The sequence below is a fragment of the Taudactylus pleione genome, unplaced genomic scaffold (assembly GCF_031769625.1).
Source record: "Taudactylus pleione unplaced genomic scaffold, aTauple2 ptg000121l, whole genome shotgun sequence".
Taxonomy (NCBI): domain Eukaryota; kingdom Metazoa; phylum Chordata; class Amphibia; order Anura; family Myobatrachidae; genus Taudactylus; species Taudactylus pleione.
Genome location: NW_028284523.1, coordinates 8767905 through 8795064, shown reverse-complemented (window position 1 = coordinate 8795064; position 27160 = coordinate 8767905). Strand labels below are relative to the sequence as shown.

Below are 27160 nucleotides of genomic sequence, written 5' to 3'. Positions count from 1 at the left end.
GAACCCCTGCATGGGTGACGACACCACAGACTGCTGGGACAAACCCATCGGAGTAAACGCGGGCTGCGGAGCTAACTGGCCCACTAAAGCTGTTAACGCCTGAGCGAAACAAGCCCAGGGCGGCTCCTGTACCGATGCTGTAACCGTAATAGGCCGCGCCATGGACAAACACTGCCGGCAAAGGCCCTCCGCGCTACCCTCCCCCTCCGCTAACGGTACTTTGCACGTGGTACACTGTAGCCGGAGGGGAAAATCACTTTCAGACATGATGGCACCACGTATGTGACCTCTCTCACCAATTAAGTATTAAATAGGCGAGAGACCACCCTGCAGCACCGCACCGCAAGGGCTTTAGCAGAAAGAACAGGGACAGTAATAAAGCTGACAGTTTAGAGAAGAATAGTTACAGGCAGCGCTAGCACAGTCACATACAATGCAGAGAAATAACAATTCCTGCACTAACAGCGCTGATCACTCAACTACACAGACACAGGGCCTGGTAGGACACAGCGCTGCATACACAGACCTGAGCCACAGCGGAGGAGAGGTATGCGGGGGGACCCAGACCACGATGCTTCCTTCCAGACTTCCAGCAGCGTTCACCATGCGTTGCAGAGAAGATGGCCGCCGAGGAGCAGAGAGAAGCTGGCCTGGGGGAGGAGCGCTGACACAGGACCAGTCAGCACAGTGCAGAGAGGGCTGTGTGCAGCGGGGGAGGCGCCGGCTGTGAGACAGGGAAGGCGCGCTCCCCTGGCATGCATTTAACCCCTGGGACGCCGCAGCGCTACCGCTCTGCTGCGGTCCGCTGTCCCAGGGGGTAGTGGAAGCGCAGGTTGGTCGCCTGGCTCCACGCTGCAGCCAGTCCCCAGGGAGCCCCCTGCCTGGGGACTTAGGACCATGTGATCAGCGGGGACCCACCGCGGGACCCCGCTGCTTACCTCTGTCCCCCTTGAATCCGGCCATGGTCCGGAGCATCTGGGGTCACCGCTAGCTGTGACCCCAGACGCCCACCAGCATCCCCGGATCAGTACCGGCGTTCTGGTACCGGCGGGGTGTAGGGAAGACAGCATGGACGTCAGGACTGACTGTCCATGCTGTTCATCCAGATGTGCAGCCACAGCTGCATGAAGAAAAAGCTTCAGGGGCTCTTCTAGCCCCCACTCCAACAGGTGCACCCGACTCCGGCCGGGCACCAAACTAAACTGAGGTGCCTTGGCCCGGGGGCGGGGTATAGGAGGGGGACCTAGTGCATCCTGGGAGGCTGAAAGCTTAACTCTTTGGTGCCCTGCGACTGACGTCACACCTATACCCCAAGGTATCCTGTGGATACCCTATGGACCCTGAAGTAGAAATGAGAGATACAAATACTGAGATAAAAAGCATATACGGCTTGAGGGCATGTAATACACTGACCACACCTGTTTACACCTATTGTCATTTCAAAAGAATCCTCTTGAGTTTGTTAGTGTCAAGGCAGAATCCCACAACACAGCAGTTGATGAAGAATCACTCTATGATTTTGTCATGTTTGAAAATGGGATATCTGGATCAACATAATTCTCTAATAACCTTAGGTTCCAAATTATTAAAACAATGAGATACATAGAACGGTCACACCGTACCTGTTTTAGGTCTCTCACGCTGTATGTGTGAGCGCACTCTAGCAGATAATTTCGCTGTTCAAGGCTATAAAAAGAAAAACATAACTATAAATATTGAGATAACTGCACTTTGGCCCACACTGCCCTAAAATACATTTTGCATAGTTCCCTAAATGTCTGCAGATTCATAGAAACTTGTGGACAAGACCACAAATATGTCTGCTTTCAGGGAATAGGCAGGAAGAATAGTATAACACACTTCAGCCTGTCATGTAGACTGCAAGCTTGCAGGGAAATGGATTCCCTTCCTAATGTCTGCCACTTGCACGTATAAGAACACAACTGCATGGTGCCCATTCCCTTTTTATAATACATTATGTACAATGTGATCTCTAGAGAAAGACACAATAAAATGTTAATACTCTTGTAAAGGTTGCATATATGCACACAATTTAGCACTGTTGGCATTGGCATTTTATAGGTTTACGAATGCTCTGTTAAAAATATAAGAATATTATAAGTCGTCTAGTATCTCCCTGACCATGGGTTTATACTTGTCACATGACTGTGTAGCACGTTTAGGATTAAGAAAACGGGAGTTTTGTTCTTACATTAAATAATTTGGTCTAAATTTGCTGGGGAATATGGACATTGCGGTATACAGGATCCAACTAGTAGTATGGCTCTAAGCAAATGTTTACATTTCGCGACTTACTACCCACTACCAATTCTATATCCCCCTTCCTAATTTTCTATCCCATCCCACCAGCAACTTTCATCCCAAGCTAGCTTCTTTAGACACAAAGGGGGCCATTCAATTGTTTTATTGCGCCCGATCTCCTGTCCAAAGTGCTAGGAGATTGGGGTGCAATATTTATTTTGGGCAGCCCCAAATTTTATCGCGCATTTCAGCCCAAATCAGCTAAACGCGACTAAAGTACTGGTTAGCGCGCCCAAGCAGCAGTTTGGGCACCCAAAACCAGGACTTCTCGCCCCTTTTCTCTTGCATCCTCAGGATGGTGAGAGCAGAAATGCCGGCGCCTATCGCGCACGAACAGAGCAACAATTGAATTGTTCCATCAGGTGACCAGTAGTTAAAGCTGCTGACGTAAACAACTTAAGTCCCCAAAGACTTAATATATTTAGTAAAGGCATGGGTGGCAAATACGCACACACTGATCTGGTACAATGTGATTTTAGATAGTTTCCGTACCCCATTATAAGCAGACTACCAAAATAATCCACCGTACAATTGTTTGCTTTGATGCCAGCCAACATCTCTTGAGGGCGTCAAAAAAGGACTAAAAGATCATTTGTAATAAGCTTACAAGTCCTATTTACATTGAACAATGTCCTAGTTTAAATAAAACGCGAAAACAATTAGGCTTAAAAAAAAAAAAAAGGTCTGTCCGAAAAACAAGGAAAAAAATAAAATAAAAAAAAAACGGTTTGTCAGAAATTTTTTTTTTTGCAAGACAGAGAAAAAAAAAAGTCCTGTGAAAAGGGGACGTTTTTCCAGGAATCAGGACTTTTGCCTAATTATTAAGTCCCCTGCTGGGTAAGGCCAACATGAATAGCTTTCACGGTGGCATTCTGCAATGTGAGGAAGCCTTTTTATCATAGACGCTGCCATCCTCTGCTAAAGCCATCAAAGATGGTGTTAGCCAGTATGCCCATTGGAAAAAAGCTTCATTATTCATATGCTTTATCATTATGAATCTCTCTGAGCATTTTACCTGAGGGAAAAGACTGCACAGCACAACTAGAGGCTTATTGAATCTGCCCATGAGTGTAATATACGGATCTATGGAATGGCTCATATAGAATGATAGCCAGCCCCCCCTGACATATGAATAGCAACCACAGCTGCCATGATCTTCATGAACACATTTGGCACTGCTGCAGGGCCCAAAAGGTAGAGCACAAAATTGGAAATGAGGAGCCTGAGCTGTATATCTGGAAAGACATTGGTGACATTGCCAGATCAGAGCATCCAACAGCGCATTTTCAATGTCCGCCATGCACTCATTCCGTTTTATTCCCTATACGATAAATCTCAGACACTCCATCATGAACCTGTTTACCTGTAGAAGGGTTTTTAGGAATTTAAAATTCAAATTAGGCTGACAGGAGCCATCTGTTTTTTTGGCCAAGAGCCGCTATGAACAATATCCCTTCCTTCAGAGCTAGTTGCCTTGTTTAGTTTTTGGGAAGGCAAAGGGAAAAAAAACCTCTGAGGCAACGTCAGGAAATGATATATCTCTGATCTACAATTCTACAAGCTATTTAGGTGAGGAACCACTGATCCCAGAAGAGAAGTTAATAGGTTCCCACAACAGGCCTTCCCAAGTGGGCAGATTACCCATCATGCAGACTATTTCTGAGGGTTTGGAAGCTGGCCACCTTGCTGACCAAGCCAGTATCCCTTTATGTTATAATCCATGAGGAGTGGGGTACTGACCTGATACTGGCCTGGCTAATAATTTTATCCAGTTCTGGACCGAATAAGACATGATCTGAAAAGGCCCTGGACTGGAGTCCTCTTAAACACTGCTCTGCTTCCAATGCCTCAAAGCCATAGTCTACAACACATGTAAAGGTCACTGAGGCTAAAATCATAGCCGAATGATAACAGCACATACACAGAATCTCCCAGATATTCCAAGGCCTTGCAAGTACATTCAACTAAGGTCAACTGGTCTGACCAGGGTCTACTAGTTCTGCAAACCTTCCCAAGGCTGTTCTGACCACCTTCCCAATACCACACGGATGCCAAAAGAAGTCTCAAAGGTTCTTGCAGATCTACATACAGTTTAGACAGACACAGAATGTATGAATATGGGAGTAGAAGTTTAAGAGTAGCCATTTAAGAAAAAAATCTCCCCAGAGAGCTGGAACTGCAGGTTACTTTGTCTGCAAATCTGATGAGATCATCAGGAAAGTCTGCAAGGAGATGCTCGACTGTCTGAGAATATCCCCTACCACCAGTCATTGGACAAAACATTGTCACCATAGGACGGTGCCCTGTAGCCAGAATCTGCCTCATGGGCCGGCTTCCTGGGGGCCAGTCACAAAACACTCCTATGCAGGCCCTCATTGCAGGGAGCTATTAGCGACTATTGTATTGAATGGTAGACGTTACAAGCCAAGCTCATGTAATGTCCTTTCACTTCTCCTTTACTATAAAAAAAATACAAAGCTGAAAAATATCCCATCTCCCTGAATCATGGTCACATATCCGGTGTCAACTTTTTACTGATAATGCCGCACTTGCATTACGAGTGTGTTACACAATTACTTAAAGAGCACTTTTTGTCCAATATTACCTAACCACACTTCTTCCAATATTCTCCCAAATGCCCTCATACCTGCCTCCTTCATGGGCCTCACCTGCTGCCTAGAAGCTTGAATGTTGCTACCCACTAAAGTCACCAGCCACACCTGGACTCTCCCCAATGCTCTATGAAAACCCACTTCCTTATTAGAACTCTCCACATTCCCACCTATATTAGGTCTCTTGCCTTAACCCTACCTTTTCAGGAGCAGGGCCTGCCCTACCTTTATTTCACATCTGCTATTATTTTGTGTATGTTGTAGGACTCTGGTTCATGTATGGCCTGTTTTTTCACGGTCTAGAGCTGCAAAGTACCACAGCAGCTTAGACATAAATGACAATTAACACAATCGCCCGCAGTGCTGACCTGAGAAGTCAGATATTCCCTGACAATCGTGCACTCTATCTAGTGTTACAAACTTACAAAGTTCTCAACTCCCGAAGCGCTCCACTGCGACAGGTGATCAGATATTCGCCCAGCAGTCGCAGCTTTTCACGATTATGGCTTATCTCATACATTGTCTGCGTGTGCTGATAGAGACTCTCATTCAAACGCTTCATGTTAAATATCGGCTCGGTTTGCACCATTTTCAGGAAATTTAAAGCTTGTCTTGATACCTGTAGAGAGAACAAAATACAAAACAAGTGCTATAAAGGTCACTTAGCTTGCACTTTCATTTCTGGTTTTGTAAACTTTTTATTGACAAATTTAAAATGAAGTTATAAAAACTGAGAAGGTGGTGAGTGGGGGGGGGGGGAGCTGGCTTTTTACAGAAGATGTGTTAACAATATGCCAAATGAAATATGGCATATGTTGAGAGTGTGTGTACGGTTTTACTTAGGGAAGGACTGTGAGGTATGCCTATCTGCTATGGGTGAGTTATGACGGCATATTTTTATTCATATAGGGGCTATTTTTGGACTGTCAAAATAAGTGAAAATGGATGCACTCTTGTCCACATTTACGTTAACATAGAGACGAAGCCTCCAGATAAAGCTTTGTGGACCAGACTGGGGACTAGTGCTTCTTTATGGTTTCTCCTGAGCAGAATTTTCAGACATGTATGCAAGAGGAAGAGCTGATAACATTGGACCTAATGTGGGGTTTTCCTAGACTGGTACCAGGGGCAGGAGGGTTGCAGATGGGATTAATTTTTGAGTCTGCCAAAATAGTAATGACAAAATAAAAGCCCCAGGGGTACATTTATTAAAGTGCAGGTTTTTTGTAGTGGAGATGTTGCCCATAGCAACCAATCAGATGCTACTTAACATGTATCTAGCACCTTCTAGAAGATAATAGCTAGAATCTGATTGGTTGCTATAATGCAACATCTCCACTTCTATAAACTCTCACTTTAGTAAATATATCCCCCAGAGTCTACAAACATGTGTGCTAGGAGTGCCACAATATATTCTGAGCAAATGGCATGGTTAATGATACCACCATCCCCCCTCTCCCCCCTATAGTCCCTGGTGGAGGCAGGTAATCACAGGCAGTAGCTTCTAGGGTGGTGCATTATTTGAAAGCAGGGTCCCCCTTTTTGATTTTCCTCCTCCATGATTTTTCTGTAGGGTAGGGGATATTGCCTAGTGATCACATCAGGAAATAGATTCGATAGGGGCATCTGGGTTTGAAAAGAGTAATCTGCCCTTGTACCGCTTAGCATTGATGCCATCTGATTTTTTAAGGGGTTAAATGTATAAATTAAACTCAAAGCGCACTCTACTTAGTGCAAACTTCTGGTGGCAGTCGGCTTACACTGCAGTGGGATTGGGTACAGATAGATATTTGGACAATAGAGCACTAGTGTCCAATTTAACCCTTACTAAGAAAGGGTGCCAAAGACATCCATTAGACGAGGTTTGAACAGTAGGCTGTAGAGACCCATTGTGTACTCACCCCTCGTTCCGTCAAATCCCAGTTATGCACTATTCTTGAGGGAATGATGGAGATTTCGTCCTGGTGACAAAGACCACAATAATACAGCCCAGAATATGAACAGACCTTTGCTTTCGAAAACTGGAATCCAAGCTGTTGGTGGCAGCCTGAAATGAAAGGATGTATATAACATATACAGCCACAGAGCAGCAGTATCTACAGCACACAAAGCTTCCTCTGACCTGCACACTTTACGTTCTGCATGTCCAGTCCATGCTCTGTTGGAATATAAAGAAGGTATTTGAAGAGCAGATGTTCCTTGACATTCGATTTTATCTGAAAGTTTCCGACCACAGGGAGTGGCGCAGTATCTTCCGATTCCAAGTAAGCGGCACGAACAATTTCTCTCCAAGCTTTTGCTTCATCTGTGCTCTCAGCTTGCAATTGTAAGGAGCCTTTGGTGGTCACGAGCCGGAAGCAGGAAGGACTGCCAAGACTGGAATCTGGCAGAATGTCTTTCACCAATTCGGCACTGTAAGTGTTGTAGAGCGCTTTCTCAGAATTTTTGAGTAGAAAACATTTCAGTGCCCGTTCCGATAAGGAGAAGATGAATCTTGTCCACTTTTTGTGGATCTTCATGTATAGAACAGACTCTTTCAAAGCATCTGGCTCCAATTCCGAATCATAAACCCAATCAAAGACCTGACAGTAGGATGTGCTACCATTGGGACTGGTGGGTTCTTTACATGGGGCCAAATTGTTCTTTTCTCCACAACCTTTCGGAGAATCTGGATAGTGTATAATTTCCCATGATTCATCATTCTGCAGTCGAAATTTTTGTACAGCTTCCTGTATTCTATCTACCCAATCCTGAGCCTCGTCTCCAGACGGTGCTCTCAGATACAGCTTTTTGCCAGGAAACTGAAGTTCAAAGCGGCCATCACTGTGAGCGGGACCCACAGACTCGCACCGCAGCAAAGAGCAACTTTCAGCACAGTTCTGCTCATCCCCTTCCACCTGCAGGCGGAACTCATGTGGGGTCAGCTCACAGTAGTAAGGCTTGTAAAGTCCTAAAGCGTGCTTACGTTCCAGAGTTCCCAGCATCAGACGGCCTCGGAAAGGGTTCGACAGTCCTGGGGAAAATATAATGATCAGTATAAAGCAAATAAAATCAAAACAAACATACAGAAACTGAACTAAAATACCTATTTGCCGCCGATGGACAACATTAAAAGCTTTGTCAGGCTGCTTCAGTGCCTGTGAGTGGACAGTAGCAGACTCAGATGACAGCGAGGGCACAGAGTGTACTTGTTGGGACTGATCTACAGGGATGATGTTATCTGGTCTATGGAAATCTTCCTCGGAGATCCAACTTCTGCTTTTCTGTAGGATTGTAAAGAATTAGGTTCCCCATGTATACCCAACGTCCAAAAAAACATGCTAGAGACATGCTGTATCAAGGGGTTTAGCAGTCAGCACCTTAAACGGATTAAGCACATAACATTTCACTGGAAAGAACACTAGACTGATCCATATCAAATTGGATATTGATGATATGCTAATGGGAGATTAGCCACAGAATCAATACGTATTCTAGCTTCTTAATCGGGCAGCACTGATCAAGAAGTAGGGTACATCTGTGCACACTCGGAAAGGGGCATCGTCTCGCAGCACAACCCCCTTTCAATAATTCTAAGGGACGTACTCAGCACTCACAAAGATGCAGGCCTGTTCCCAAGCCCTCCCTAGACTATGAATGGCATCTATTCACCCTCACATCATTGCTCTCCCTAACTTTAATCCCCCGCGGCATACTGACAGGGAGAGGTGGAACACTGTGGGCCAGTCGGCGTCAGGCTGTGATCAGAGAAGCACCTTCAAAAGGGCAGGATGCATTTTAGCCATTTAAATGGAGCAGGGCATGGCAGCCTGTTGAAATAGCCTAGCGGGAATGCTAGTTTCTTTCCATTGTAAGCTTCATGAAAGAGGATCATCAGTCTTCCCTCTTAATTTACTAATGGACTAGAGGTAATTGAGTGGTGCTGCACACATGCAATGCTCATATATGTGCATAATATGCTGTAACAGTTACAGCATTGCTTGGATGGCACTGTATATTATCCTCCTCTACAGAAAATTTGGCACCATATAACAGATTGGCTTTAAACTACCATTGTTAGACTGCAGTAACAACAGTACATTCCGCTGGGATTATTCCCCCAAACATGCAGAGGAGGAAGTACCATCTATAAACAAACATCTAGGGTGAGATAGAAAATGTGCACCACTGTCACAATCAGATATGGAAGTGTGCACTGTCGTATGAGATTAATATTTACATTCTGGAGACTTCGATTACACTAGGTACTCACTGGAAGCTCAGCACCAGGACAGTCCTCTGGGGTAAGTGCCGTTCCATTGTGGGAAATGTTGTGCACTGCATGCGTCTGTGTGATCAGTGTGTCAGAGGCACTGTGCAGCTTAGAGACTGGTTCACTGGAAGCTGCAACACATTCTGCAGGTGCTTGATATGGGAGATCTGTTGGAGGTGCCTTTGTTAAATCAACACACTTTACAGATATTAGGTAATCCATGATGGGTGTGCGGGGACGTGAACTGCTAGCTGTGGTGTCAGATGGAGAAGAAAGCCCAACATACACGCTTCTGTAAGAGAGAGGGAGAGTCTTACGTGAGTAATGTACTGTATGCGCTGTCACTATAAACTTGTCCAGAGTCCCATAGCAACATCATCTTATGCAAAAGAAGGGGCCAACTGATTCCAGTATGAAGGTGCCACTTGCAGAATCAACTAATTGAGTCAATTCAATCAGAAGTGATGTATGGATGATGCGTCCCATAGGAGTACAATACAGGACAATACACGGCATAAGCATCCCATATGTACGAGATTTCGGCGCAATGCACATTGCCCATGTATCGTGGTAGAACATGCCAGGTCACATAGCTTCTAAATGAATTGACTCCACAGAGTGAAGAGTGAGTGAAATGCCCCACCTCCCAGTCTCCTCATGCATAGATGCTCACTAAGCTTCAAATTATTGAGTATTTAGTATCTGGTAATATTCAGATACAATAATCATTTTCCTTAGCCAATGTCTATATCACTGCCAATCAACCTTGCAAACATTTTTTACCATAATGCTAGGGCACAGCCAGGTCCCTGGTTGTGAAATGGTTTTATTTACCTGACCAGGGAGAGCCCAACTTCTATTCTCAGAGACATCTGGCAATGGTGGGCAGTACCATAACACTGCCAAATCACTGAGTATGGGTAAACTCTGAGCATGAGTGTAAACAATGATAGTATCAGCACATGCCATTCCAAGTTCATTGCTATCAATGTTTAGGGGGTCCTAAATATTTACAAGGTCATTTCTCTTGTTAGCAGTAAGGGATTATCTTCTATAAAGCAGGCTGACTGCTGTAATTCAACAAATTCAATGCTCAGTATCTAAATTGGAAAAGTGGTGAAGTTGCTCACATCAACAAATCAGATCCTAGTTATTTTCTACAATGTATTAGATGAGAGCTCTAACCTAATTGGTTGCTATGGTAAACAACTCCACTTTTCCTTTTTAGAGGTTTCGATAAATCTATCCCACAGGGCGGTTAGAAGACAAAGAAAAAGCACATACATAAGCACACCCGAAAACATGCTTACCCGGCATTACATTTAGTGACTTCCACAGTGTTGGCTGTGTCTGTAACCAGTGAGGATAACGCAGAGCTGTCAGATAAGATGGGGACTGCTAACACCCTATTCTGGTGTTGTTCATCAGAACCAGGGCTGGAGGAAAGCTGTGAAGAAGATGAACTGCTGGTGTCCAGGCTAAGGGAAGATTCCTCGAGTTTCCTTTTGGGGTCACTAAAGTTAGAGTTATTGGTGTCATCAGAGCCAGATGACTGAGACACGGAATCCAGGGACTTCCTCCTGCAAGGCTCATACTGTATAACACGATCAGTATCGTCCTGCCACAGCCCTGATAAGGACAGTGGAGAGGCTGTCCACTCATTTAGAATAGAAGACTTATAGGATAGCGAGAAAGTCAGGGATGACAAACCCTGCAAGTAGCTGAGCACAACATCACAATCCTCTGCATCCAGCATCAATGCAAACGGCTGGTAATATTCCAAAAGCCGAGACTTCTCTCTCTGCAGCGTGATGAAATAGCATTCCATCAGGCACTCGTTAAGAGCCTGGCGTAACCAGGAACGGCAGCGGCCCACATCCGTGTTAATGTAAGTTACACTTTCGAGCTGTGTGATAACATTCCTGCAAGACAGATAGAACCAGGCCAGTATAAAAACTAATGAACAGAGTGTAGACACAACCATCAGTGACAATTAAGATATACCAGTACAGAGATTAAACGAACAGAGAGTGCACAGCCATTAGACCAGCACAGAGACTAATGAATAATGAACTCACAGATGCATCATCAGGAAACCCACCATTATATTGAAAAAAAAAAAAAAAGGATGATTTGAAGTGAAAACAAAAAAAGGAAAAATCACAAAAACTGAAAGTGAATAATATACTGACAGCTGAAAAAAAAAGTTCTATATCTATAACTGCATTAACAACCTGATACATCTGGATTGTGTCCAATATAAATATCTGACACTTTCACCCTATTTCTAAGGATTTTATCTCTGCTGTGCAATAAATTCCTGGTCATATCTGAATATGTAATCCATGATAAGAGGAGGTTACTGTACTATGGATACACATTATATTCCCAGGAAGGCAGGAATAACTGAAAAATTTAGCAGAGTAAATCAAAATAAGTGCAATCTAAACGTATTGTTCTGCCAAGGTTCAGGATAATTTGTACACTACTGTATGTAGTTTGCTCAAAGTAATATCCACCTCTAGTAATAAATTCAGAACACCTGATCATTTCTTACTTAAGGATTTACTTTCAATTTAATAAAACAAACTATTTGAGCACAATTTATGAATCAACAGGTGTATGAGCTTCCATTACTTCTATTTGTGGAATATGAATGTCTCTTCCCACTACTCTATAGTTGATAGATTACCAACTCCCTAACTTTTCACCATGAGAAATAACCATATGGTTAGTGGCTCTACAGACATATACTATTTCCTGTATAGACTGACCGGTGAGTGATGGCTTTCAGCAGAGGCCAGTAGGCTGGCTGTGGTAATGGAACATGACGCCCTTTGTTCCTCCGTCTCTCAGTCTGAGTTTTAATGAATTTTGCTTTTAGTCCATGTATAAAGATAGCCTCAATTGCTACACACAATCCATTTGCATCATTGTCATCGCTGGTGATGACATCATCGGTGGTTACATAACGGACCTGAAGAGCGCGCAGCGAAGACGCTAATTTTTTGGTTATTTTCTGTCAATACAAAATCAAGTTGACAATTTTTATTAAGCAAAGCTGATAACACATGAATTACTGCCAAACGATTAGTGTACTCATTTGCTTATTGCAGAAATCAGAACCAATGTTATTAAAAAAAAAACAAAGTACACATACGTGCATGTTAGATGACTTTACAAGAAATTCCACTTTAGAAGGCTCATATTATATAAGAAAGGGTTAAACACTCTCAGGACAGGCTGCTCTGCTGGAACCAAAATAATACTAGACAGTTTATAAAAACAGCGCTCAGACTAATGCAGGTAATAAAGGAGGAGTATTTGGATGACACAGAATTTGCATCCTATTACATAGGAATTAAACACTGATGTCCGGAAAGAGATGTAATCTATATTACCCCTTCTTGGTATCAATTAAGGCAGTGGTTCTCAAACTCTGTCTTCAGGACCGGACCCCACACAGGTCACCCAGCAGGTGTACTCATTACTCACTGACATTTTAAAAAATCCACAGGTGGAGCTAATCATTTCACTTGTGATTCTGTAAGGAGACCTGGAAAACATGCACTGTTGGGGGGTCCTGAGGACAAAGTCTGAGAACCTGTGAACTAAGGTAATCCAATCAGGGAGAAATATAACAGTCAGGAAAAAAAAAAAAAAAAATGAAGCTCGCAAACTTTTCACCATAAAGAATAATGCTGGTTAAGTGTGCATAGGGTTCACCATGGGACGTCATCTAGATTATTATTAGCTATGCCTGAAGATGGGACATCAAATGAATTAAGAGTCTAGCAGGTCACTAGAATTGTTGTACACAAAAACATGTTTCATTCTCCCAGTTTCCCTATGATTTGAATTAGAGGAGATGTATTTGCTAACAATGACAAGGAGTATAAGCCTGCAATGTGCAGGCAAAAAAAACACACATCTTAGAAGTAATATAATAGAAGTAACTGCTAATAACATGAATCTGATAAGCCAGCCTTACCTGCTTGACTTCTCTGGCGTCCGGGACAATGGCAGGGGTGTGGGATGAGTACATGTCAATGGCTGCGATTACTCACATGACAACTAGGAAATGCCGGTGATCTGGATTCTTCTGCTCGATATGCAGTCACACAATCCTGTGTAATGGCAAACAGCATGCATGAGGTCTGAGCAACCAGGAGATCATGTGTAATGGGGCAAAGAGGGGATCAAAGGACACATCATCCTGTCACCACCACCTAGGGGTGGGTAATAAGCAGCTCCCACCCCAGATGTTGTAGAACTACACATTCCAGTATGCCCTTCCACAGTTTTGCCATGTTAAAGCTGTTGCAAGGCATGCTGGGATTAGTAGTTCAACAACGGCTGTAGGGTCTCTTATTGCCCACCCCGTAGCCCATCAGTGTGGTATGCGGGCTCTGCAGATAACGATATTGCACTACATATGTAAACAGCTGAGACCTCACATTGCACTATATACCAACGTATATATACACTTCTCAGCACTTATGTTATAGACACTACTACACAGAGCATATACATACACATATTGTACCGACTGCTACATGACATCACAGGGCGAAGGATTGGGGGACCGGAGCAGCAGGCCGGGGAGCCGGGGCACAGCGTACATACACACAACCCGGGACGGCGCCGTCTCTCTCTCTCTCTTTCCTCCTCCGGTCAGTGTAGCCAAAATTGATAATAACACTGAGCTTCCGGTCACGCGAGACTACAGTCAGTGACGATGCATGGGAGGGGCTATTACGGTCACATGATCAGCTTCAAGCGGCATGTTAAGTGGAAGCGTATACTGTAGATCCCCATTCCCCTGTCGTAGCTATACGTTTGGAATGTGCTGCCTGACTAAGCTTTTGCTTCATCTATATCTTGACAGATCCCACATCTACTAACTAGTAATAATATTACATACTACCCCTTGTATGCTGCACTGCCGCCTAAGATAATATATATATATAGATATATATATATTAGGGGTGTGCACCGGCCACTTTTTGTGTTTTGGTTTTGGATCTGGATCTTTCTTCGTGTTTTGGATCTGGATTGGTTTTGCCAAAACCACCCTTCCGTGTTTTGGGTTCTGGGTTTTGTGTTTTGGATCTGTATTTTTTTGAAAAAAAGCATAAAAACAGCTAAAATCACAGAATTTGTAGGTTTTTCTGCTCCTATGCTATTATTAACCTCAATAACCTTAATTTCCACTCATTTCCAGTCTATTCTGAATACCTCACACCTCACAATAGTGTTTTTATGTCCAAAAGGTTGCACCGAGGTAGCTGGATGACTATGCTAAGCGACACGAGTGGGCGGCACAAACACGTGACCCATCTAGGCGTGAAACTGCAGTGGCAGACAGGATGGCATTGAAAAACTAGGCCCCAAACTGTACATAATGCAAAGAAAAAAAAGAGGTGCAAGATGGAATTGTCCTTGGGCCCTCCCACCCACCCTTATGTTGTATAAACAGGACATGCACACTTTAACAAAGCAATCATTTCAGCGCCAGGGTCTGCCACACAACTGTGGCTGAAATGATTGGTTCGTTTGGGCCCCCACAAAACAAGCTGGCAATTAATCTGTCCCTGCACAAACTGGCTCTACGGAGGCAAGAAGTCGTCCTCATCCTCCTCATCCACAGATTCCTCACCCTCTTCAGTGTTATGTACATCCTCATCCTCACAGAGTATTAATTCGTCCCTGCTGGAACCACAGGTCCCTCTGTACGTTCTGGAGGCTGGTCTCCCTGGAAGAGTTGATCATTCATTTTATGAACATCATCTTCTCCACATTTTGTGGAAGCAACCTCCTACGCCTTTCGCTAACAAGGTTCCCGGCTGCACTAAACACTCTTTCGGAGTACACACTGGAGGGGGGGCAACTCAGGTAAAATAGAGCCAGTTTGTACAGGGACCTCCAAATTGCTTCTTTTTCCTGCCAGTACAGGTACGGACTGTCTGACATGCCTACTTGGATGCTGTCACCGATGTAATCCTTTAACAGACAGACGCACGCTTGTCGCTGCTGCTTTGAGGATTCAAGTGCGGCTACAGCCCACACAATTCACAAAGACAGAAAAAAAAAAAGAATATTTTTATTGTTTGTGGAGCACACTTTGAGGGTTACACCACCCTCTAACAGACAGACGCACGCTTGTCGCTGCTGCTTTGAGGATGCAAGTGCGGCTACAGCCCACACAATTCACAAAGACAGAAAAAAAAAGAACAATATTTTAATTGTTTGTGTAGCACACTTTGAGGGTGTCACCACCCTTTAACAGACAGATGCACACTTGTCGCAGCTGCTTTAAGGATGCAGGTGCGGCTACAGCCCACACAATTCACAAAGACAGAAAAAAGAACAATATTTTAATTGTTTGTGTAGCACACTTTGAGGGTGTCACCACCCTTTAACAGACAGACGCACGCTTGTCGCTGCTGCTTTAAGGATGCAGGTGTGGCTACAGCCCACACAATTCACAAAGACAGAAAAAAGAAGAATATTTTTATTGTTTGTGTAGTACACTTTGAGGGTGTCACCACCCTTTAACAGACAGACGCACGCTTGTCGCTGCTGCTTTGAGGATGCAAGTGCGGCTACATCGCACACAAGTCACAAACACATTAAAAAAATAGTTTTTTATTTTTTGGAGCACTTCGTGAGTTACACCACCCTTTAACAGACAGACGCACGCTTGTCGCTGCTGCTTTAAGGATGCAGGTGCGGCTACAGCCCACACAATTCACAAAGACAGAAAAAAGAAGAAGAATATTTTTATTGTTTGTGTAGCACACTTTGAGGGTGTCACCACCCTTTAACAGACAGACGCACGCTTGTCGCTGCTGCTTTGAGGATGCAAGTGCGGCTACATCGCACACAAGTCACAAACACATTAAAAAAATAGTTTTTTATTTTTTGGAGCACTTCGTGAGTTACACCACCCTTTAACAGACAGACGCACGCTTGTCGCTGCTGCTTTAAGGATGCAGGTGCGGCTACAGCCCACACAATTCACAAAGACAGAAAAAAGAAGAAGAATATTTTTATTGTTTGTGTAGCACACTTTGAGGGTGTCACCACCCTTTAACAGACAGACGCACGCTTGTCGCTGCTGCTTTGAGGATGCAAGTGTGGCTACATCGCACACAAGTCACAAACACATTAAAAAAAATTTTTTGATTTTTTGGAGCACTTTGAGAGTTACAACACCCTTTAACAGACAGACGCACGCTTGTCGCTGCTGCTTTGAGGATGCAAGTGCGGCTACAGCCCACACAATTCACAAAGACAGAAAAAAAAAGAACAATATTTTAATTGTTTGTGTAGCACACTTTGAGGGTGTCACCACCCTTTAACAGACAGACGCACGCTTGTCGCTGCTGCTTTAAGGATGCAGGTGCGGCTACAGCCCACACATTTCACAAAGACAGAAAAAAAAAGAACAATATTTTAATTGTTTGTGTAGCACACTTTGAGGGTGTCACCACCCTTTAACAGACAGACGCACGCTTGTCGCTGCTGCTTTGAGGATGCAGGTGGAATCTAGACGGGATTTGGAACCGAGGACACACTACCTCCATCAATTGTCTAAATCCCACTGCACTAATGTCGGATACCGGACGCACGTCTAACACCAACATAGCAGTCAAGGCCTCAGTTATACGTTTTGCTTCAGGATGACTGCTGTCGTACTTCATCCTCATCGCTAGGGACTGTTGGAGGGTCAATTGTTTAGTAAAAGTAGTGATGTTCCTACTTCCTCTCTGGGATGATGAACAACTCCCAGCAGCAGCAACAGCACTAGTAGGAAGTGGTTCTTGATCTTTCCCTATTTTATTTTTATCAGAGAAAGTTTGGTCCTCCATTTATGTTATATTGATATATATACGTGCGGCTAAAGCGCACACAAACACAGAAAATATTTTTTTATTTTTGCTGGAGAGTAGTGCACTTTGTGGGTTACACCACCCTTTAAGAAATGAGCCAGCCGGCTCTTTACTTATGGGACACAGGCGCACGCTTGGCGCTGCTCCTTTGTTGATGCACGTGCAGCCACAGTGCACACAAGTCACAAACACAGAAAATATATATTTTTTTGGTTTGGAGTGTACTTTGGGGGTTACAGAACCCTTTAACGGTCAAGCCAGCCGGCCCTTTACTTATGACACAGGCGCACGCTTGGCACTACTTTGTTGATGCACGTGCGGCTACTGCGCACACAATTCACAAACACAGAAAATAATTTTTTTTTTGGTTTGGACTGGAGTGTACTTTCGGGGGTTACAGCACCCTTTAACGGTCAAGCCAGCCGGCCCTTTACTTATGACACAGGCGCACACTTGGCACTACTTTGTTGATGCACGTGCGGCTACTGCGCACACAATTCACAAACACAGAAAATAATTTTTTTTCGGTTTGGACTGGAGTGTACTTTGGGGGTTACAGCACCCTTTAACGGTCAAGCCAGCCGGCCCTTTACTTATGACACAGGCGCACGCTTGGCACTACTTTGTTGATGCACGTGCGGCTACTGCGCACACAATTCACAAACACAGAAAATAATTTTTTTTTTGGTTTGGACTGGAGTGTACTTTCGGGGGTTACAGCACCCTTAACGGTCAAGCCAGCCGGCCCTTTACTTATGACACAGGCACACGCTTGGCACTACTTTGTTGATGCATGTGCGGCTACTGCGCACACAATTCACAAACACAGAAAATAATTTTTTTTTTGGTTTGGACTGGAGTGTACTTTCGGGGGTTACAGCACCCTTAACGGTCAAGCCAGCCGGCCCTTTACTTATGACACAGGCGCACGCTTGGCACTACTTTGTTGATGCACGTGCGGCTACTGCACACACAATTCACAAACACAGAAAATAATTTTTTTTTTGGTTTGGACTGGAGTGTACTTTCGGGGGTTACAGCACCCTTAACGGTCAAGCCAGCCGGCCCTTTACTTATGACACAGGCACACGCTTGGCACTACTTTGTTGATGCATGTGCGGCTACTGCGCACACAATTCACAAACACAGAAAATAATTTTTTTTTTGGTTTGGACTGGAGTGTACTTTCGGGGGTTACAGCACCCTTAACGGTCAAGCCAGCCGGCCCTTTACTTATGACACAGGCGCACGCTTGGCACTACTTTGTTGATGCACGTGCGGCTACTGCACACACAATTCACAAACACAGAAAATAATTTTTTTTTTGGTTTGGACTGGAGTGTACTTTCGGGGGTTACAGCACCCTTAACGGTCAAGCCAGCCGGCCCTTTACTTATGACACAGGCGCACGCTTGGCACTACTTTGTTGATGCACGTGCGGCTACTGCGCACACAATTCACAAACACAGAAAATATATTATTTTTTTAGCACTTGGGGGGAGCACCCCTGATGGACAGAGCACCCCCTGGACAACACTACAGCACCTCTTTAGGACTGGGACACTGCACAGGACTTTGGAGTGGACACAGCCCCTATGGAGAACTGACTGCACAACACAGTCCAGCCAGCCCCTATGGACTTTGAAGTAGTGGACACAGCCCCTATTAACAACAGCAGCACAGCACAACACAGCCAGCCCCTATGGACTTTGAAGTAGTGGACAACAGCAGCACTACACTACACTACACTACACAGCCCTAACTCCCACCCTCCCTCTTCACTGTCCACAGCCGAGTGAGAAAATGGCGCCGACGTGGGTACCTTATATAGGATCCAAAACCCGCGAGACTCGGAAGGCGGGAAGATGACGTTTTGCCTCGATTTCAGAATCCGAGTCAGGCGGGAAAAGTCGAGCCTGACTCGGATCGGACTCGGATCGGGGGGGCTCGGGGGGGTTCGGATTTCAGAAATCCGAACCCGCTCACCCCTAATATATATATATAAAAATATATATATATTATATATAATAATTAAATAAAATATATATATGTGTATATATATATATATATATATATATATATACATACACACACACACACACACACACACATTTTTTTATTATTATTTTTTATTTGAAACCAGAAAGACTGGACGGCCAGCACACCTTTTTATAGGCCAAAAATTTTTTATATATCACATATAGATACCAAGATCACATATCTCAATTTAAAAAAAAAAATCCATCAGTTCACATTTAGGGGTCTAGTTACTAAGCCTTGGATGGAGATAAAGGGAACGGAGATAAAGTACCAGCCAATCAACTCCTAACTGTAATTTTTCAAACACAGCCTGTGACATGGCTGTTACGAGCTGATTGGCTGGTACTTTATCTTCTTTTCACGTTATCGCCATCCAAGGCTTAGTAAATAGACCCTTTAATGTGCAATTGTGCAAAAAAGCAAAACACATGGTGATACTCATCCAAAAGTGCAGGACGTGAGCCAGCATTATGGCATCAGTGAAGTGGCCAGACAGCTGTTACGGTGCCCACAGGCACCTTACTCCAAGGTCATAACCTCAAACACACACAAATATACATGCAAAAACTAGCTGCACCTGTTTTCCTAATTACCCAATTAGTCACGCACTCGCATGAAGACATAAAGGAACAGCCAGTAACTCTCCATCATCCGGACTGTCACGTCCTCCAGGTTCCTATTATACATATGTTTATGGCCGAGCACCCGTTTTTTCTGTACTTTGAGTGTGCAGATTTTGCTGGACTTTTGTGAATATGTGCATATATATATTTATATATGTATATATATATACATACACACACACGAGGGCTGATTGAATAATAATGACTAATTTTTTTTTATGCTGAATCAGATGACTCCACAGGATCTGCATATTTCTTTTTCAAAGTAGCGTCCTTCACAGTCAACACATTTTTTGCAGTATTTCAAAAATGATTCTAAGACGTGCAGTAGACTGTTTTGTGACATCACTTTAATGGTGCATACACACGGTCAGATTTGTTGTCAGATGTGAACGATAACGATTTAAAAAATCGTTCATATCTGAAAGAAGCGGCTTTTCCCTTTGTACCGCCGTGTCTGAGCGTTTATTGGCTGAGAGAGGTCAGCCCTCGCCTCTCAGCCAATGAACAGCTCCCACCATTTAAGTCAATGGTGAGAGACGCAGGGTTGCTAAAGATGATTCTGCGGTTCTCACCATTGACTTCATTAACAACCCGGCACCCGTGGTGCCGGGAAAGACCCGGGCCATCAGCCTAGATCTGGGGTGCCCTGGAGAGGGGGACCCCTTTATTGGGGGGGTCCCCGACTCCTCAGGGATCCCCGGCATGGGCTGACTAGCAGTCAGGGGTAAAGTTTCGGCTGGAGAACCCAGTGATAGGGTTGCGAAAATCATGGCCACTCGCTTACAGCAAATCTTACCCACTCTTTTGACTGAACACCAGTTAGGATTTGAGACGGGAAGACATTCAGTTAAAGGCATCCGCTCTGGCCACCATAATTGCCTCTAACCAGGATCCCCATACTCAGAACATGCTCCTGAGCCTTGATACACATAAGGCATTCGATACGGATATGTTTCGTTTTATAACCATGCCTTCTTGATGAGATTATTGATTGGTTACAAGATCAAGAGATCTTGTGATACATCCCTTGAATCACAGTTTCTACCCACTATGACCCTAAAATATTTCCTACATATTCATGATCAAGAGGTTCCGTCAGAGGTTCTAGACAATCTTTTATTAATGACCACTAGGCGCCTCTGGCACATTCTGCGTCACAAATCTTGCCTTAATGGTCACAAATCTATTTACCTCCTGCTATTGCGTAACTTAGATTTTGAAGAGGGAGGGGCGGCTTATCCTTTTACGATATGGAGGGCGGGGGCGATTCATAATATAAGTCATCTACTCAACTTAGATGCGCGGTGACCCCTGACATTCCACAAGGCAACTGCGAGATTTGAGACTTTAAGAGTTTTCCCAATAGCTTATTTTCAGGTACAACATTATGTAGCCTCAGTGGTGCGGACATTTTCGGCTGTTGATTGGCGTAACCTGTTAGACCAACAACGCCTCTTAGGACCAATACCCTCACGTAAAGCCATTTCCACATACTATAGATTCTTGAGTGAAGATTTGGACCATGACGTGGTCAGCCAGGGGATACGCCAATGGTTGACGCAATTTCCAACTCTTTCTATTGAGGATTTGGTAAAAGGGCTACTGAGATCATGTACACTGCTAACGGCTAGTTCATATAATTAACTATTTTTAAAACATATCATAGGACCTATTTGTCCCATTATAGACTATATAGAATGGGTTTATCCAACACTCACAATTGCCCTAGATGTGCTAAGTAGGAGGCTGACCTCTATCACTGTCTGTGGGATGTGCCATAAGTGCCAAAGCAAAAAAGACCATTTTGCAGTATTGGGTACACCCAACCCCTATTCACTTTCAATTGTATAGGGAGAAATTACATTTTATTTTCCGAATGGACTGGGTTGAAACGATGTTTGAAAAAGAGAAAAAGGCAGTTTTTTTTTCTTTGACACCTGGGAAAGTTTTCTAGCGCCAATTTCAACACAAACCCAGATTTATCATAGTATGCGCCTGACCCAGTGGTATGTAAGTAGAATCCTCTTGGGTGATCCTTCTATCACGTGGCCTGGCGGGTGAGTGCCGGACTTTCCCCCACCTTTTTTTCCCATTTATCCATTCAAGTTATTATTTAATTATTTTCTATTATTTGCGTCTATGTTTCAATTTGTATTGGATCAAATTTTGGGAAAATGAATGCTTGTATTGTATACACATATATGGATATGCTCTGAAATAAGTTTATATACTGTTAGACACCATACAGTATGTATTGTTTTTCTTTATTTGTACTTTACTTTTTACACTGATGTCTCACTATTTTGATGCATGGTGTATTTGCTTAAATAAAAAAACTTAAAAAAACAAAATATAATAAAACTTATCTTATGGAATATACATTTTGTCCCAGGACATTCCGTCATAGTTAATGAGAAGTTCAGGAATTGAGGGTCTCATTCAGACCCGCTCGCGAGCACCTATGTGCTCGCAAGCAGGTCGATGTTGAGGCCCTGCGCACGCACAGCGGCCGTACTGCGTGTGCGCAAGCCCCGGAGCGAGAGAGAAATCCTCTTGCTCCGGGACTCACTACAAAAGGGGCGGCTGTCGATGATGAACGGGGCGGGGGAGTGGCTACACAAACGGAGGCATTCTGACGGAACGCCTGCCATTTGGGGGTGGCCCCACTGACATCACTCATGATGTCAGTGGTGAGCTTCTGGCTCTAATAGAGCCGAAAGCTCACTGGGGCTTGCGGTAGATGAGACCCTACCACAAGGGTCTCGTCACAAGCCCCGATGGTCTTGACCATCGCGACCATCAACCTGGCTGCTTGCTAAAGCTGTGGGTGGTAACCCACAGCCTAGCGTGCGGCCAGGAGGCCGGCTCTGAACTTAGAAGCGGCCGCCCTCATTCAGAGTGAGCGCTCGCATTTTGCGAGCGGCTGAATGAGGTCATGTGTGTGTGTGTGTGTATATATATATATCAGTGTTTGCCCGCAGCTTCACTTACGTGGATGTCGGTTATTAAGACAGTAGTAACATCTAATATTGTGATATATGTTTTATATTGTAGACATTGATCACAAAATGTCTTTGTAAACATTATTTGCAGTTTTTCCTGAAGGGCTTAACACAAAAAGATGCTTGGGGCTACAAACTCGTGAGCAAGCCACTTGACCTACAGTAACATTAAAAGGTTGCAAGTAACATGAGCAGTGACTCTGATATGTAGTTTGTCTTGGTGCACCATCTACTAGATTGACATGTATATTGCAATTTCATGAGTCAAGATAAGCTGCCTTATTAGTGGTTAATATATAGTTGGATTTTCCTGCAAAATAGATCTTGAGATAGATATATATACAGTCAGGTCCATAAATATTGGGACATTGACAGAATTTTCATATTTTGGCCACTATTCACCACCACAATGGCTTTGAAATGAAACAAACAAGATGTGCTTTAACTGCAGACTTTCAGATTTAATTTGAGGGCAATTACATCCAAATCGGGTGAACGGTGTAGGAATTACAACAGTTTCAATATGTGCCTTCCACTTTTTAAGGGGCCAAAAGTAATGGGACAAACTAAACAATTCTAAATCTAACTTTCACTTTTTAATACTTTGTTGCAAATCCTTTGCAGGCAATTACAGCCTGAAGTCTGGAACGCATAGACATCACCAGACGCTGGGTTTCATCCCTGGTGATGCTCTGCCAAGCCTCTACTGCAAATGTCTTCAGTTCCTGCTTGTTCTTGGGGCATTTTCCCTTCAGTTTTGTCTTCATCAAGTTAAATGCATGCTCAATCGGATTCAGGTCAGGGGATTGACTTGGCCATTGCATAACATTCCACTTTTTTAGCCTTAAAAAACTCTTTGGTTGCTTTTGCAGTATGCTTCGGGTCATTGTCCATCTGCACTGTGAAGCGCCGTTCAATGAGTTCTGAAGCATTTGACTGAATATGAGCATATAATATTGCCCGAAACACTTCAGAATTCATTCTGCTGCTTTTGTTCAAACGGTGGTCCCTGGAGAGCCCTCAGGACCACAGCTAAATCCCAAGGCGCCACCGGTGGAACAAAAGGCGGCTGAATTCGAAGAACACCTTGAAAAAGGTGCGCACATCAGGGACTGTAGCAATCCTACGATGGAACCAGACGGACAGGGCAGACACCTGCACCTTCAGAGAAGCAAGGTGAAGCCCATGGTCTAGTCCCGCCTGTAGGAAAGCCAACACTCTAGACAGACGGAACTCCCGAGGCCGACACCACTAGAAGAACGTATGCCACACACGATGGTATATTCTTGCAGAAGAAGGCTTCCGAGCTCTTAGCATAGTTCGTACTACAGAGCTGGAAAACCCCCTGGACCTTAACATGGCCGTCTCAACAGCCACGCCGTCAAAGACAGCCGAGTCCGGTCCGGGTGAAGACAAGGACCCTGAGACAGTAGGTCCGGTCGCAGCGGCAACCGCAGAGGACTGTCCATGGACAGACCATGAAGGTCTGAGAACCAGTGCCTCCTGGGCCACGCGGGAGCTATCAACAGGAGCGTTCCTCCTTCCTGTTTGAATTTCCGGATTACCTGAGGAAGAAGGGAAAACAGAGGAAATAGATAAGCAAATCAGAACGTCCACTGGACGGACAGAGCTTCCACCAGAGACGCCTTTTCGTCTCTTGTTCGAGACCCGTACACCGGCAACTTGTTGTTGTGCCGTGACGCAATGAGGTCGATCTCTGGAAGACCCCACCTGTCCATCAGAAGTTGAAAGATGTCCTGGTGCAGTGACCATTCCCCCGGATGAACGTCCTGGCGACTGAGAAAGTCCGCCTTCCAGTTTAGGACTCCCGGGATGAATACTGCTGATATGGCAGGGAGATTGCACTCCGCCCAAACCAGGATTCAGGACACCTCTACGAGCGCCGCCCGACTTCGGGTTCCTCCCTGCCGATTTATGTAGGCCACGGTGGTGGCGTTGTCCGACTGGACCTGCACGGGGTGACCTTGGAGAACCCGCTGTGCCTGCTGGAGAGCATTGAAAACGGCGCAGAGTTCCAAGATGTTTATTGGAAGCTCCATTTCCGCCTGAGTCCATCTTCCTTGGAACAAGTGTGGACCCGTGACCGCTCCCCAGCCCCACAGGCTGGCGTCCATTGTCAATAGGACCCAGTTCTACACCCAAAACGGATGACCCTTGTTGAGATAGGTCGTCTGCAACCCCCAGGCAAGGGACAGGCGAATCTCCGGAGTGAGCAGCATCGTCTGGGATTTTAGACTCTGAGGCAGTCCATTCCATTTGGACAGAATCAATTGCTGTAGAGGTCTGGAGTGAAACTGGGCATATTCCACCATGTCGAATACTAACACCATGGAGCCCAGTAACCTCATCACTGAGTGTAGAGACACACGGCGACTCTGCAGACAACTGCGTACCTTCAACTGCAAGGCAGAGATGTTTTCCCCCGTCACAAAGATCCTCTGCTGACTGGAGTCCAATAAGGCCCCGGGGTGCAGAATCCTCTGAGACGGGATCAGGGTGGACTTTTGTCAGTTTATCAACCAGCCGTGGCGTTGCAGTACTGCAATCGTCAGATCCAAGTGGCGTAGAAGGAGCCCTGGAGACCCTGCTACCAACAAAAGGTCGTCTAGGTACGGCAACAAGCGGACTCCCTGCAGCCGCAGGGACGCCGCCATAACCTTGTTGAATACACGTGGTGTTGTCGCCAGGCCAAAAGGTAACGCCCGGAACTGAAAGTGATCGTTGCGGATTGCAAACATGAGGAACTGTTGGTGACGCAAAATAATAGGGACATGCAGGTAAACGTCCTGTATGTCCAACGACACCATGTAATTCCCAGGTTCCAGCTCCAGAATAATGGACCGTAGGGTCTCCATCCGAAACCGCGGCACCTGCAAGGACTTGTTGAGGGCCTTGAGGTTGAGAATCGGACGGTACGACCCACTGGGTTTCTGCACCAAAAATAGATTGGAATAGAAACCCTGGCCCCTCTGGGAGAATGGAACAGGCACTATAACTCCAGCCTGGAGCATAGTGTGCAAAACCTTCCGCAGTTCCATGGCTTTGGTCTGGTCTAAGGGAAGACCCGTTGTGAAGAATCGGGATGGGGACCTGTGCCGAAAGGAGAGGGCGTAACTGTGAGAAACCACCTCGTGAACCCAAGTGTCTGTCGTAGTTGCCGACCAATACTGGGCGAACTGGGCAGCAGGCGGCTCCCACTTTGGGATCCCCCAAAGGGAGGCCCGGACCGTCAGGCCGCAGGCTTGTCATCAGACTTAGGGGCCGGACGTCTGGTACTCCAGGCCTGTTTCCTGGGCTTGGCCAATTTCTTGGGACCAGCCTGTCTGGGAAAGGACTGTGCCTTAGGCCTACCCTGGGCCCTATAAGGCCGAAAGGACGACGTACCCGAACTGGAAGGGGCGCAGCAGACGGGAGACATGCAGACTTGGCTGCCGCCAGCGTGGCCACAATTTTGTCCAGATCTGGACCAAAGAGGACTTATCCATTAAATGGCAAAGCTTCCAATCCCTTTTTGGAATCAGCGTCTGCTTTCCAGGATCGCAACCATAAGGTGCGACGAGCAGCCACAGGTGCCAAGGAAATGCGAGAAGTGAGGGTACTAATATCCATGGCCGCTTCATTGATGTAAGTGGCTGAATCCCGGAGATTTGCCTATCAACTCAGACTGTTCAGCCAAACAGTTGGAATCCAAAGACGCCTCCAAACTATCTGCCCAGCGCTCCATAGCTCTGGCTACCCAACATACGGCCATAGCCGGTCTGGATGCCCCACCCCCCCCGCAAGGGAATAAATGGACTTCAGGCAGAACTCCACCTTACGGTCCGTAGAATCCTTCAAGGAGGGCATGGGCAATGTGGCACTTCGGACTAGGCGTGTCACATGAGAATCCACCTGAGGAGGGGATTCCCAGTTAGAGAAATAATTGTCCGCAAACGGATAAGCCACCGCTAAACGTCTTTGAGGCTTATACCGTTTGCCAGGCTGTTTCCACGCCTCCTCTAAATGGTCTACTAACTGACCCAAAAGAGGAAACACTGTGGCATCACCCTTAATATCCTTGAAAAAGGCATATTTGGACTTTGACATTGGAGGATCATCATCCTCAATAACTAAAGCTGTGCGGACTGCACGAATAAGGCCAGGAATATAAACTTTAGACTTAGCATCCGACTCTTTAGTACGGGGAGGTTCTTGGTCAGAAAGATCCAGAATCTCCCCATCATCGGACGTCCCGTCGTCATCCTCATAAGGAGCAGACAGAGACGCTACCGGCCGCTTGTGAGGCCGCAACACAGCCTCCCCTTGTAACACGTCCGACAAATGCTGTACAGAGCTTGTCAGCGAATTAACCCACGCGAGCTCCTGAGAGACCTGAGGAGGGGAAATAGGG

General features: G+C 45.2%; 1 protein-coding gene across 1 annotated transcript in view; it reads right to left on the bottom strand.

Annotated features, from left to right (window-relative positions):
• PLEKHM1 (pleckstrin homology and RUN domain containing M1) overlaps positions 1–13864 on the bottom strand; it is a 35909-nt gene extending 22045 nt beyond the window's left edge. Inside the window, exons 1-10 of the mRNA XM_088472179.1 lie at positions 13722–13864; positions 13178–13313; positions 11961–12205; positions 10497–11108; positions 9187–9478; positions 8020–8197; positions 7057–7947; positions 6836–6981; positions 5360–5553; positions 1623–1686 (exon numbers count right to left, since the gene is read on the bottom strand). Coding sequence (XP_088328305.1) covers positions 1623–1686; positions 5360–5553; positions 6836–6981; positions 7057–7947; positions 8020–8197; positions 9187–9478; positions 10497–11108; positions 11961–12205; positions 13178–13231 — 2676 coding nt within the window. The 5' untranslated portion in view covers positions 13232–13313; positions 13722–13864. The remainder of the gene's footprint in view (positions 1–1622; positions 1687–5359; positions 5554–6835; positions 6982–7056; positions 7948–8019; positions 8198–9186; positions 9479–10496; positions 11109–11960; positions 12206–13177; positions 13314–13721) is intronic.
• Positions 13865–27160: the final 13296 nt, after the last annotated feature.